We start from the raw sequence: 13930 nt of genomic DNA, 5'->3' as shown, positions 1-13930 counted from the left end.
AGGCCAAGCGCTATGCGGAGAAGAGGAAATTCGGCTTCGTGGACGCGCAGAAGGAGGACATGCCACCCGAGCACGTCCGGAAGATCATCCGCGACCACGGCGATATGACCAATAGGAAGTTCCGTCACGACAAGCGCGTCTACCTGGGGTAAGGGAGCCCCTCGCTGAGGGACCCCCAGGGAGCCGGGCTGAGGGCTCCGCTGCTGCCCTGGCAAAGCTCGTTGTTGATCGTTGAGGGGAGAGCTCTTTCCCAAAGGGTTTTCTGTGCCAGATGTGCATAGAAAGCAGCATCGTGGCTCAAGGAGGATGGAATAGCCAGTTGCACTGTGGTAGCAAAGCAGAAGAGCATAAGCAAAGGAAGCTGTTGCTTTCAATTTATGAGAGAAACATCTCCCTGGGCAGTGCATTATGTAAGAAGAAGTTGGGGGAGAGTATGAAGTAGTCGGCATACGTTTCTTACAAGATTAAAAAGCATTATGAGTGCTTCTTTGCTGTTTGGGTTTGGAGAGGTACCTTATGCAACTTATGATCCATTGTACTAGCTTCCAGTTACCCATAAAATACTTGAGAAACTAGTTTGAAATTTTTCATTTGTAACGTTTTTAATGTGTGACAATCTCTGGAAGCCAAACCAGTAGAAAACTTTTTGATAGTGTGATGCGTGAAGCACAAGGATAGAATAGGGAGTCTGTGGATTTGTCACTGGATGTTTTTACGAACAGGTTAGATGAGGAGTTTTCAGAAGTAAAAGGTGTAGAGGTAATTGGGCTTGCAGCAGATGGATGGCTCATCTCTTGAGATCCTTTCCAGTCCTGATTTTCCTTGATTTCTGATTATAGTGCTCTGAAGTACATGCCTCATGCCGTTCTGAAGCTCTTGGAGAACATGCCCATGCCCTGGGAGCAAATCAGAGATGTTCCAGTCTTGTACCATATCACAGGTGCCATCTCTTTTGTGAATGAGATTCCCTGGGTCATAGAGCCGGTGTACATTGCTCAGTGGGGGTAAGTCCCTTCTTCCGTCACCCTGGTGGGAACTTGTGAGCAAACATTCATGCGTCCACAATAAAAGCGATATTTAACCGTCTCTGGGTTTCTGGCAGGTCCATGTGGATTATGATGAGGCGAGAGAAGAGAGATAGGCGTCACTTCAAGAGGATGAGATTCCCCCCATTTGATGATGAAGAACCCCCTCTGGATTATGCTGATAACATCCTGGATGTGGAGCCCCTGGAAGCGATTCAGCTCGAGCTGGATCCAGAGGAGGATGCCCCTGTGCTGGACTGGTTCTACGATCACCAGCCGCTGAAAGACAACAAGAAGTGTGTGCCTCTCCAGTATCACAATTCACTGGGAGAGGGGAAAAACAAATGCTCTACATAAATTATCTATATGTAGCAGTATATAACCTTTGGTTGTGTTATGCTGGGCTATGTGTGACGGTGGTGGGGAGATAAGAAGCTTACCCCAAGGATGGGAGGGAGAACCTGGTTATTGTAAAGCTTTTCTTTTCAGCATCCAGTGAGGGCAAACGAGGCCTCTCTGTCCAGGAGGGCTGCCACCCAGCTAACTGCTAAAGCTCTGGTGTTTCTTACTGTGCCAGGAAGATGGCAACGTGGATTGTCTAGTTGGAGTTTGCATTGATATTTGCTAAGAGTGCACAGATGTTGTGTTATCAGTTCGGATATGGAGGAGGAGAGGACTGGAGCAGTCAGTATTTTCTGGGCAGATGTCATCCATAGGGGTCTTTAGCAGTCCTACAGCCTTTCTTTCTGTCTAGAGGGGCCCATGTATTAGCTGTCCTTGATATTTTTTACAAATGATGGCCAGCGAAAGGTGTGTGGTTATTTCTGTTCCTTTGGTAAAGGCCCAGTTGTCTTCTGGCTGTGTAGTGAGTATCTGTGCTTTGGATTTTTGCAGATATGTAAATGGTTCAACGTACCAGCGTTGGCAGTTCACTCTCCCGATGATGTCCACGCTGTACCGGCTGGCCAATCAGCTGCTCACCGACCTTGTGGATGACAACTATTTCTATTTGTTTGACCTGAAAGCGTTCTTTACCTCGAAGGCGCTGAACATGGCTATTCCTGGAGGTCCCAAGTTTGAGCCTCTTGTTAGAGACATCAATCTTCAGTAAGTGTTGGTTTTAGGAGGAAAGAGAAGTGGTTATCTGGGAAAAGGGCTGGGAAGGTTAATGTGTTATCAGGTGTGTTGCCTTGGGTGAGCTATTCCTGGGTGTTTGCTCTCTTCAGCGTTAAGTCTGTGATGTGCTTGCTGCTTTGGACAGTGAACGGTTGTTAGTGTGAAGAGAATGCTAAAGGAAAAGTGCCAATATAATGTCTTCAGTCAAAAATGTTTGCCTTTCTGTCCCCTTGAATGCTTGTATAACAATATTTTTATGTCTCATTTGAGGGATGAAGACTGGAATGAATTTAATGACATCAACAAAATTATCATCAGGCAGCCGATCAGGACAGAGTACAAAATTGCTTTCCCGTATCTGTACAATAACCTGCCGCACCATGTCCACCTGACCTGGTAAGTGCAGCAGCTGCAAGGGCAGGGAAAGGAGGGAAAAGCTGTCAGAATACTCTAATACGTACTGTGTGTTGTAGGTATCATACTCCAAACGTCGTTTTCATTAAAACAGAAGATCCTGATCTCCCAGCTTTTTACTTTGATCCGCTGATCAACCCCATTTCACACCGACATTCTGTCAAGGTGAGTCACTGTCCCAGAGAGCCTGTGATAAACCCCACGTGTGGGGGTGATGGGGCTTTAGCATCTTGTTTGTAAACTTGCTTCTGATAGTGGCACACACACGTAGATATTTCAGGAGAAAGCAATAGTCTTTTTACAAAAAACCCACAGTGGTCATTTGTAGCCTTTTTTCTACTTCTGGAGTTGCACAAAGCTGTCTGCTTTGGTCTCTGTAGGATACAGCCCAGTGTGTAATTAACAGTGTTATTTTAGAGCCTGCTGATAGGTTATTTATCTTTTTGGTTGCCCTTGGCGTATTTGTGGAGCTGCCGTCTCCCTTGAGTCACCTCCGTAACACCCAGCTGAGGGTCTGGTAGCCAGAGTCAGTTCTCAGGCCCATTAGGGCTGTGTACCGTGCTTTTTGCTTCTCTGATACGCAGCACCGTCACACTTCTTCCATGAGAGCAAAGAAATGATTTTTACTTGGTTAACTAGGAAAACCCAGCTGAAGCAACCAGGAAACATGTTGTGTGGTGTTTCTACATTTCAGAGCCAGGAACCGTTGCCTGATGATGATGAAGAGTTTGAGTTGCCAGAATTTGTGGAACCTTTCCTGAAGGATACACCACTGTACACAGATAACACAGCCAATGGCATTGCCCTGCTGTGGGCCCCACGGCCCTTCAACTTGAGGTCTGGGAGGACTCGGAGAGCTCTTGATATCCCACTGGTCAAGAACTGGTGAGTTCTTTTCCTGAGGGAAGGGGTATTCTAGTGATTGTGACATTATCTTGTTACCATGAAAAGAAGATATAGACAGTCCTGTGGTGACTGGTTTCTAGAGATTTTAGGAGAGCTTCTGGAGACTTCTTATTCTCTAAGGAATGCAAGTTACCTGAAAAATTGAAATGTGGTTTATCCCTAGGTATCGTGAGCACTGCCCAGCAGGCCAGCCAGTGAAAGTGCGAGTCTCCTATCAGAAGCTACTGAAATACTACGTGCTGAATGCGCTCAAGCACAGACCCCCCAAGGCCCAGAAGAAGAGGTAAGTGGAGGTCTGTTCAGTGGGGAACTGCTGATGTGTGTAGGGGATTCGGCTGATGATATTCTCTGCTTTCTCCAGGTACCTGTTCCGCTCCTTCAAGGCTACGAAGTTTTTCCAGTCGACGAAGCTGGACTGGGTGGAAGTAGGCCTGCAGGTGTGTCGCCAGGGCTACAATATGCTGAACTTGCTGATCCACAGAAAGAACCTGAACTACCTTCACTTGGATTACAACTTCAACCTGAAGCCGGTGAAGACCCTCACGACTAAGGTATCAGTCCATGTGCTATTTTACTCAAGAGTAAAGTTTACCTAAAGATAATTAAGTAGCTAGCGTGGTAAGACAGGCCACAGTGCCTCAGCTGTTCAGTTGTTGTACAGCCTGACCAAAGTGGAACTGTTTCACTCTTACATAACATTGTTACATAAAGTCTGGGTATTTTTTTTGTCTCTTCCAGGAAAGGAAAAAATCTCGTTTCGGTAATGCTTTCCATCTGTGCCGAGAGGTTCTGCGGCTGACTAAGTTGGTGGTGGACAGCCATGTCCAATACAGACTTGGAAATGTGGATGCATTTCAGGTAGGCTCATTTATTTTTTTTTAAAGGTGAGGAGGGGAAGTTGAGAGAAGGAGTGGGATATCTGGACCTACATAGGATGCACAAAATGACTGAATGTTGCAGTGTTACAGAGAAGAGGGGGAACAATGAAAGCATGCAGGATTGTGTGAAATTCTGCTTTTACCCTAGTTTATATGAATTGTGTGAGTCAGTGTTAGGAGCTTTGCACGGCCTAATACACTCTGCTCGTGGCTGTAAAATAAACCTGGCTTCTTTAGGCAGTACATTCAGTGTTTCGTGTTACCTCTGACTGTGCTCCCTGTGTTTCAGTTGGCAGATGGCTTGCAGTACATCTTTGCCCATGTGGGTCAGCTGACAGGAATGTACCGATACAAGTACAAACTGATGAGGCAGATTCGCATGTGCAAGGACCTGAAACATCTCATCTACTACAGGTTTAACACGGTAAGTTCCAGCTAACCATGTGATGGTGACCTCCCGTAAACTGAGTAACAAGGGAGGGATTCTGGAGTGTCAATAGGTGACCTGCTGTTACCATGTCTCTCTTCTTCCAGGGGCCTGTGGGCAAAGGTCCTGGCTGTGGCTTCTGGGCTCCAGGCTGGAGAGTATGGCTGTTCTTCATGAGAGGCATCACGCCGCTGCTGGAACGCTGGCTGGGGAATCTGCTGGCCAGGCAGTTTGAAGGTCAGCACGCTCTGTAAAATCTTGGACATGGGAGGAATGTGTGGTAAAGATTAATACTGTTTACTTGCCAGCTTGAACTCCAGTTTTCTGTTCCAAGTGGTGGTCTGTATCCACGCTTCATGTCAATCCCAGGAGCTCTTGGTGGGTTTAGATCTCCTACAAGGCCAGTGCCCCCAGAAGAGATGGGGGTTTCTGTGCTCTGTAGCTCTCTGGGGTCCATAGCCTCCTAATCGTCTGTTCCTGTGATAATTGTGGCAGCGTAATTTCTTCAGACATCCTGCACCTCTGTGCAGGAGACTCATGTATTAGGAGTCCTGCCAAGTAGTGTCTTGAACTACTGAAGTACTTTGCTTTTTCCAGGCCGTCACTCAAAGGGTGTAGCAAAGACTGTCACGAAGCAGCGTGTGGAGTCTCACTTTGATCTGGAGCTGAGAGCAGCCGTTATGCATGACATTCTGGACATGATGCCAGAAGGAATCAAACAGAACAAAGCCAGAACCATCCTGCAGCATCTGAGTGAGGCCTGGCGGTGCTGGAAGGCCAATATCCCCTGGAAGGTAAGTCTCTCACTTGAACCTTCATTCAATTTTAACATCTCCCAGGTAGAACTGCTCTTCTCTCTCCTGCTTCCCTGATGTTACCATCCCTCCCCAGGTGCCAGGGCTGCCAACTCCTATTGAAAACATGATCCTGAGGTACGTGAAGGCAAAAGCTGACTGGTGGACAAATACAGCTCACTACAACAGGGAGCGGATCCGTCGGGGTGCCACTGTAGACAAAACTGTCTGTAAGAAGAATCTGGGCCGGTTGACCAGACTCTACTTAAAAGCTGAGCAGGAACGGCAGCATAATTACTTGAAGGTACCTTTGTTCTGCCTGAGGTTGCCCAAATTCATGCTATTTTCATAGGGAAGCTTTCACAGACTAACATTGGCGTTGTGGTTCTGCAGGATGGGCCTTACATCACTGCCGAAGAGGCTGTTGCTGTGTACACAACCACAGTGCACTGGCTGGAAAGCAGGAGGTTCTCACCCATTCCTTTCCCCCCGCTGTCCTACAAGCATGACACCAAATTGCTCATATTAGCCCTGGAGAGGCTGAAGGAAGCTTACAGGTAAGCAGTGGGAAATGATTATGTTTTGTGGGGGCAGACTTCTGCACTGGGAAAGGCTTCTGAAGCTCTTTTTTTACCTATTTTTCCTGGAATTGAGTATGTTGTAAAATTTACCCTGATGGACTGGTAAAGGCTGTAGGTTGTGGTACTGCCAAGGCCACCTGGTGGTTCTTCATGGACTCTGCCACTTGGGGCAAAAACAGTACTGTTGGGGATGTGGGTTGTGAGGAGTTAGGGATCTTGTCCTGATCTGCTTGTTTGAACAGTATCTTTCATCAGTTCAATACAATGATCATTAGTTTGTTCACATTTAGGTGCATGAGCTGTTTTTCTCGTTTTCAGTGTGAAATCTCGCCTGAATCAATCACAGAGAGAGGAGTTGGGCTTGATCGAACAGGCTTATGATAATCCTCACGAAGCTCTGTCCAGAATCAAACGACACCTTTTAACTCAGAGAGCCTTCAAGGAAGTAAGTGTCCTGGTGAAAGGACACTTATTAAAGTGTCCTTAAGACAATATTAAAAGTTACGCTGCATTCAGAAACTAAATGACACCAAGACTCTGTGTTCTCTGTGAGCTGCAAGCCTCAGTTTTGCCTTTTCTTTTTCAGGTTGGTATTGAGTTCATGGATCTCTACAGCCACTTAGTTCCTGTTTATGATGTTGAGCCCCTGGAGAAAATCACAGATGCTTATCTGGATCAGTACTTGTGGTATGAGGCCGATAAGCGAAGACTCTTCCCTCCATGGATCAAACCTGCTGACACTGAACCTCCTCCACTGTTGGTGTACAAGTGGTGCCAAGGTTCGTGGAGTCTTGTATTCTATGCAAAAAAGGAATTTTCTTCCTATAAATCCCCTTGAGAGCTGCGTTTTCATATTTGCAACTTGCAGTCTATAGTCACTACAATCAGAGGCTGTATTTTTTAGGTTAACATATTGTATGTATATAGCAGAGGAGGAGAACATCCATAGGGTTTGTGGTTGACTACATATGTCTGTTCCCATTTCTGCATAGAGTAAGAGGACCAGAGGCTGAAAAATCAGGCATTACAGGAAATAATGCTGACTTCTGCTCGGAAGGGTGCTTCTGCACTCTGATGTGTCAGATAACATGACAAGCTTGTTTGTCTCCTCAGGCATTAATAATCTGCAAGATGTTTGGGAAACGAGTGAAGGTGAATGCAATGTGATGCTGGAGTCTCGATTTGAGAAGATGTATGAGAAGATTGACCTGACGTTGCTCAACAGGCTGTTGCGTCTTATTGTTGATCACAACATTGCTGACTACATGACAGCCAAGAACAACGTAGTGATCAACTACAAGGTGATGATTGCTATCAGGAAAGGTGGTCTGCGGACTGTAAAATGGAGAGGTTTTGGACCCATGGGGGAGGAGGGGACACAAGACTTGCCAGAGAAAGAAGTGATGAGGGAGTAAGAAAACCCTTCTAGGTTCTGCTGAAGAGCAGCTGCTCAGGTAAAAGGTCTCTGATGTATTGTGACAGGTTCTCAAAATTCCCCTTCGTTTCCTCAGGACATGAATCACACAAACTCCTATGGGATTATTCGTGGGCTGCAGTTTGCTTCCTTCATTGTCCAGTATTATGGGCTTGTGATGGACCTGCTGGTGCTGGGTCTGCACCGTGCCAGTGAAATGGCCGGGCCTCCCCAGATGCCGAATGACTTCCTCAGCTTCCAAGACATTGCCACTGAGGTGGCCCATCCCATTCGCCTCTTCTGCAGATACATTGACCGTATTCACATCTTCTTCAGGTGAGTCCTCTGGGGCCCTGCTTTCCTCAGGTGAACTGTTGTTCTGGCATTTTGCAGCAGATGCTGTGAAAGTGGGAATTAGTATTCTCCTACTCCAGGCTTTTGTTCCCTTTGCTAAGAAAGGTCAGGAATATTTGAATTGACAGACTTCCCAGAACAACTGGGTGTCCACGTGACTCCTCTTGCTTTCCCAGTTCACTTTTCCACAGCTTCATTGGACCAGTAGAAAAGCAACAATGTCCAAAGTTCAGTTGTTACACATTTTCCACTGGTAAAATAAGGCTTTTCTGGCTTCCCAGCAAATGGACATAAAATTTTGTGTCTTTTAATGGAAAGATAACCCAAACAGTCATGAATTGCTCTATGCTAATGAAACTGAAGCTCCATTCAGTGGGAGGATACTGAAATAGGATAGTTACCTTCAAACAGCTATCCCTAGGCAAGTCCTTACATGTCTGGGCAGACTGGTGTTCTGAGAAGTCGGTCAGGTAACTCCAAATCCTCTTCTGTGTGTTTTCAGGTTTACAGCAGATGAGGCAAGAGACTTGATTCAACGGTACCTGACAGAGCATCCAGATCCCAACAATGAGAACATTGTAGGCTACAACAACAAGAAGTGCTGGCCCCGGGATGCTCGGATGCGGCTCATGAAACACGATGTGAACCTGTAAGTGATGCTACCTGGAAAAAACAAGTAGTGGGAGGGTGGGAAAGTTAATTGTGACAAATAACTGTTGGAGATTGATAGGCAGGTGCTCAGGAAGATAAGTAAGAAGAGGTGAGGGTTATGTGCTGTAATTCTGACAATGAGTGATGGGTGTGAGAGACTGTAGTGATAGGAAAGCACTGAGACCTTGCCCAGTTTTTGTTTTGCTTCAGTTACAGACACTGTCACTGTGCACATTTTGTTTTTCAGTGGTCGTGCTGTATTCTGGGATATCAAGAACCGCTTGCCTCGATCGGTCACCACAGTGCAGTGGGAGAACAGCTTCGTATCGGTGTACAGCAAGGATAACCCCAATTTGCTGTTTAACATGTGTGGGTTTGAGTGCCGCATCTTGCCCAAGTGCCGCACCAGCTATGAGGAGTTCACCCACAAGGATGGTGTCTGGAACCTGCAGAATGAGGTAAGGTGGGGGTTGGACAGGGTGGGAGAGCAGTCCCTGCTGTACCTGGCATAAAAGCAGGGTTTGTACCTGCTGCCTAACAGCAGTTTGCCAGCTGCGTAACTGGGACCACTAGCAGGCAGAGTTAAAATGAACTGGGTAAGAACTTTCCTTCCTGAGAGGAATGGGAAATCCTTGGTTGGGGATGAGTGGGGACCTGAAACTACAGAGGTGCTGTTCAGCCTCTTCTCTCCCCATGTTTCATAAACACCTGATGGCAAGAGCTCACCTTACTGTCTCTATGGGAGAGGGGACTCCCAGGAGGTAACTGATGGCCCCGTGCTCTCGCAGGTCACCAAGGAGCGCACAGCTCAGTGCTTCCTGCGTGTGGATGATGAATCTATGCAGAGATTTCACAACAGAGTGAGGCAGATCCTCATGGCATCTGGCTCCACAACCTTCACTAAGGTAAGTTGTGAGGAAGATGTGTGACAGAGCTGTCTGCAGATGCTTGGAGAACGGGCTGAGAACTGTTTCTTTGCTTTCCTTTCTAGATTGTCAATAAATGGAATACAGCTCTGATTGGCTTGATGACATATTTCCGGGAAGCTGTTGTAAATACTCAGGAGTTGCTTGATTTGCTGGTGAAGTGTGAAAATAAAATCCAGACTCGAATCAAAATTGGTCTGAATTCCAAAATGCCCAGCCGTTTTCCACCTGTGGTGTTTTACACCCCTAAAGAGCTGGGGGGGCTGGGCATGCTGTCCATGGGCCACGTTCTCATCCCACAGTCTGACCTGAGGTGAGTAGTGCTGCTCTAATCCCCGCATGGGTTGGGTGTTGTATTAGATGTTCCTTCCCATAAAAATATCTGAGAATGCTAAACCATGCCATGTTAGAGATACGTTCCCTTTACAGTACATCATGGCAGTGTGACTTGTGAAGCCCTGTCGCTCCTACCTCACTCTTGTGCCTCTTTGCTCCAGGTGGTCCAAGCAGACTGATGTTGGCATCACTCACTTCCGCTCAGGAATGAGTCATGAGGAGGACCAGCTTATCCCAAATTTGTATCGTTACATCCAGCCGTGGGAAAGTGAATTCATTGACTCTCAGAGAGTGTGGGCAGAGTATGCCCTTAAACGCCAAGAGGCTATAGCCCAGAACAGGTGTGTTTCTGTGTGCAGTCAGATCTGTGTGTGGGGACAGGCAGCAGTGTGAAATCTTGCGCTGCTTCGGGGTTGTGGTGGCCCCGTGGTAGATGCTACAGGCTGCCTGCAAAGCTGCTCTCTTACCTCTGGAGGAGGTATGGACTCCGCAAGCAGGCAGCGCGCCCATGGCATGGTTTGAGGGAAACGGTATGGCAGGTGGGGCCAGGAAAAGCTGACATCAGACCCATTTGCAGTTAGTTCTGCAGACTTACAAGAGCAGGCTTTTTCTTTTGACTGTTTGACAGCAGCGTGTTTGTAGTGATGGCTCTGAGCGCTTTGCTGGGCCTCTGAGTGCTTGGCATTTTAGAACTTCTCCTCCCAGAGCCCCAGGGTCTGTATTACTTCTGTGATCTCATCTTGAAATATTCATTAATGCATTGCTATAAAATTGAGAGTTAACAAAGTGTGGGGATTTTTTTCATCAGGCGTCTGACGCTGGAGGATCTGGAGGACTCGTGGGACAGGGGAATTCCTCGTATTAACACCCTTTTCCAGAAGGACCGGCATACCTTAGCTTACGATAAAGGATGGAGAGTCAGGACTGACTTCAAACAGTATCAGGTATTGACTGGGAATTTCTCTGGCAGAGTGCAAGGTTCAGAAAATGTCCTTTTACCTTGTGTTATTGTAGGCGCACTTCCTTGTCTGTCTGCCACAGGAAGAACTTTGAGTAGTGTGTTGGGACTAGTAGAGGCTGTCAGGAACCAAATGCTCCACAGTCTGCAGTTAGCCACTTTTGAAACATTTCAATAGATCGCAGTGTCTTGGGGAACACCACACTTAGCACGAATGAGTATTAAGAAATCGGTTCTGGAGAGGAAGAGAAAAAGGTCCCAAAACAAACATTCCAGAATCTTGAGTTTTAATAACAGTAGAAACTTTTATTATTTAAAGCCTTTAATGGTGGCTCTGTAGAAGGCCAGTTCCTGAAAGATAAAATCCCATCTTAGATTCTAGCCGGTCTGGATTGCATAGTAGCACTGGCTGAACCCACATGGTAGATGAGCTCTGTCCTCCAGGACTGAGGGCATGAGGCTCTTTACTTGTTAGCTGACACCATCATCGTCTTGGTTTCTAAAATAAGTGCAGCCGGGTTAAACAATCTGAATACAAAGCTGCTCACTGGTGCGCTGTTGTCTCCAGGTCCTGAAACAGAACCCGTTCTGGTGGACACATCAGCGCCATGATGGGAAACTCTGGAACCTGAACAACTACCGCACAGATATGATCCAGGCACTTGGTGGAGTGGAAGGGATCCTGGAGCACACTCTCTTCAAGGGCACTTACTTCCCCACGTGGGAGGGTCTCTTCTGGTGAGAGAAACCTTGATGTGGCCTTGTCGTGCAAGCTGGAGCTTTAGTGGTACACCAGTGGGAGTCCTTGGCTCAAGCTGTACTGGTTCTGTTGAGCCTGTTCTGGTTTTCAGTTGTCACTTGAGCGCACCGTATGGTTCACTTGTGAGAGCACCTGGGATTGGGCTATAGCTGAACTTGTTATAAATCCATGGAAATTTATTTACATGAAACAGTCTTCCCTGCTCCCGATGTGTGTGTTCCTTGCCTCTGTTACATGTGGCACATGGCAGTGCAGAGGGACATTTTATGAAGTTGATTGTCTGCCCTTTCTAGGGAGAAGGCCAGTGGCTTTGAGGAATCCATGAAATGGAAGAAGCTGACAAATGCCCAGAGATCGGGTTTGAACCAAATTCCAAACAGAAGATTCACCCTGTGGTGGTCTCCTACCATTAACAGAGCTAACGTAAGTGTCTGGAGTTTGTACCTGTAGAAACTTCCACTAATTGAGATCAGTTAATTGATCTAAGTAATTCTTCCAGATCATCGCTTACAGATGAACTGAACCTCCTTAACAGTAGCTGTTCTGTTTTCTAAACTTAAATCAGTTGTGCTGTCGTGTGTTCTCACGCTGCTTTTCCTTTGCAGGTGTACGTTGGGTTTCAGGTGCAGCTGGATTTGACAGGTATCTTTATGCATGGCAAGATCCCCACACTGAAGATTTCTCTCATTCAGATTTTCCGAGCTCACTTGTGGCAAAAGATCCATGAGAGCATTGTAATGGATTTGTGTCAGGTGAGCAGCACGTGAACTCGGTTTGTTTCTGTGCAAGGCATGCGTGCTCCTGGTGTACCAACAGCCTCCTCTAGCAGCAGAGATTGTAGCGGGGCTACCCCTTCTCCAGCAATTTGACAGGGAAGGGGAGGAAACAGGATTTTACTGAATGCCTGTTTTAGCTCTATGTTGAGGATAGATTCTTTGGGCTAGGTTGCCTGAAGACATCTCATCTCTGTCTGCCTTTTCCTCAGGTGTTTGATCAAGAGCTGGATGCTCTGGAGATTGAGACAGTGCAGAAAGAAACGATCCATCCCAGGAAGTCATACAAGATGAATTCCTCATGTGCAGATATCCTTCTCTTTGCTTCCTATAAGTGGAATGTGTCACGTCCATCATTGCTCGCAGATTCTAAGTGAGTGTTTCCCTTTTCCCTCTCCTTGATCTTGCTTCTGGGCCTGTCATCCTGAGTCAAAGCCTCTTATCTCTTGGGCACCTCGGGTTGGTTTTTGGGGACACAGGAGGACACAATCATGCCTGGCAAAGTGCAGAGCTCATTTGGGTAGATGGTTGCAGCACCTCCTAGAACTGCCTACTGCAAAACATGAAGACTGTCTGTACTGCTGTTCTCTCCTCCAGCAAACCTTTCACCTGCGCCACAGCACGGGAGCTCTGAAGGGTTCTTCAGGAACCCCCACAAAGCTGTGCTGTCCTAGGGTCAGAATCTGGGGTGAATTGGACACTGTCTGCCCCCGTGCTACATTCAGTTTGACTGAATCCTCGCCAGACATTCCCCAGGGCAGATGACCCTCGTGACTACACAGCAGAGGAGGAACTGTGCTGCTTTGTTTAAAGCTGCAGCTGAACCCCATTGGCCTGAGGGTTTCTCTCAACAGCTTCTGCGTTCAGCTGCTCAGAAGAGAGCAGCAGAGTCCGTTTTTGGGGTGGTGTGCAAATAGTAACTGGCTTCAGTGATCATGCTTGGTGGCAGTTCCTCTCTCTCAAAGACATGCAGTAACTGCAGGAGAGTTTTGTGCAAGATTAAATTGTTCCGGCTTGCTTCCTCCTCAGAGATGTGATGGACAGCACCACCACTCAGAAGTACTGGATAGATATCCAGCTGCGCTGGGGAGATTACGATTCCCACGATATCGAGCGCTACGCCAGAGCCAAGTTCCTGGACTACACTACAGACAACATGAGTATCTATCCATCTCCTACGGGTGTGCTCATCGCCATTGATCTGGCCTATAACTTGCACAGGTGAGAGCTGCGCCTTCTGTATTTCAACTGTCATTGGTAGTTCCTGGCTGCGTCTAGCACTTCTCCGAACTGGGATGTATTCCAGGCAGGAGGATGAGGGGAGAAGGCAGGAGCTGGCAGTGTGCAGTGAATGGGATAAGGCAGTCCTCTCAGTTTGCCCAAAGTCTGCTCATTCCATATTTACGGTTCAGTTCTCACACTCATCATGTGTTTTCTTCGGAGATTTCTGTCAGACTCTTCTTGGAGCTGACAACAGGCCTTGTTTCAAGGCCTCCTACATGTGAGGACACTGTATTTCACTGGAAAACTAGGGGGAAAGTCCCAGCAAGCAGGCCTGTGCCTCCAGTGTGCTTGTTAGAGAAGAGGCAGCTTTTCTAGGACTGCAGCATGTGGAAG

General features: G+C 47.1%; 1 protein-coding gene across 1 annotated transcript in view; it reads left to right on the top strand.

Moving 5' to 3' along the window:
• Positions 1-3: 3 nt before the first annotated feature.
• Positions 4-13930, top strand: part of PRPF8 (pre-mRNA processing factor 8) — a gene marked incomplete at its 5' end in the record, with an annotated part of 18998 nt that continues 5071 nt past the window's right edge. Inside the window, 30 exons of the mRNA XM_010081750.1 lie at positions 4-148; positions 840-1004; positions 1103-1321; positions 1920-2132; positions 2412-2537; positions 2615-2720; positions 3250-3440; positions 3625-3744; positions 3823-4012; positions 4200-4319; positions 4629-4763; positions 4874-5003; positions 5364-5560; positions 5658-5864; positions 5954-6117; positions 6460-6586; positions 6728-6920; positions 7255-7442; positions 7653-7891; positions 8412-8558; positions 8808-9018; positions 9349-9465; positions 9552-9799; positions 9984-10163; positions 10631-10766; positions 11349-11518; positions 11834-11963; positions 12146-12292; positions 12526-12686; positions 13343-13534. Of these exons, the coding sequence (XP_010080052.1) occupies positions 4-148; positions 840-1004; positions 1103-1321; positions 1920-2132; positions 2412-2537; positions 2615-2720; positions 3250-3440; positions 3625-3744; positions 3823-4012; positions 4200-4319; positions 4629-4763; positions 4874-5003; positions 5364-5560; positions 5658-5864; positions 5954-6117; positions 6460-6586; positions 6728-6920; positions 7255-7442; positions 7653-7891; positions 8412-8558; positions 8808-9018; positions 9349-9465; positions 9552-9799; positions 9984-10163; positions 10631-10766; positions 11349-11518; positions 11834-11963; positions 12146-12292; positions 12526-12686; positions 13343-13534 (5014 nt within the window). The remainder of the gene's footprint in view (positions 149-839; positions 1005-1102; positions 1322-1919; positions 2133-2411; positions 2538-2614; positions 2721-3249; positions 3441-3624; positions 3745-3822; positions 4013-4199; positions 4320-4628; positions 4764-4873; positions 5004-5363; positions 5561-5657; positions 5865-5953; positions 6118-6459; positions 6587-6727; positions 6921-7254; positions 7443-7652; positions 7892-8411; positions 8559-8807; positions 9019-9348; positions 9466-9551; positions 9800-9983; positions 10164-10630; positions 10767-11348; positions 11519-11833; positions 11964-12145; positions 12293-12525; positions 12687-13342; positions 13535-13930) is intronic.

This window comes from Pterocles gutturalis, unplaced genomic scaffold (genome assembly GCF_000699245.1).
Source record: "Pterocles gutturalis isolate BGI_N339 unplaced genomic scaffold, ASM69924v1 scaffold48474, whole genome shotgun sequence".
Lineage (NCBI taxonomy): Eukaryota > Metazoa > Chordata > Aves > Pterocliformes > Pteroclidae > Pterocles > Pterocles gutturalis.
The sequence above is the reverse complement of the archived record's forward strand: the minus strand, read 5'-3'. Positions and strand labels throughout refer to the sequence as shown.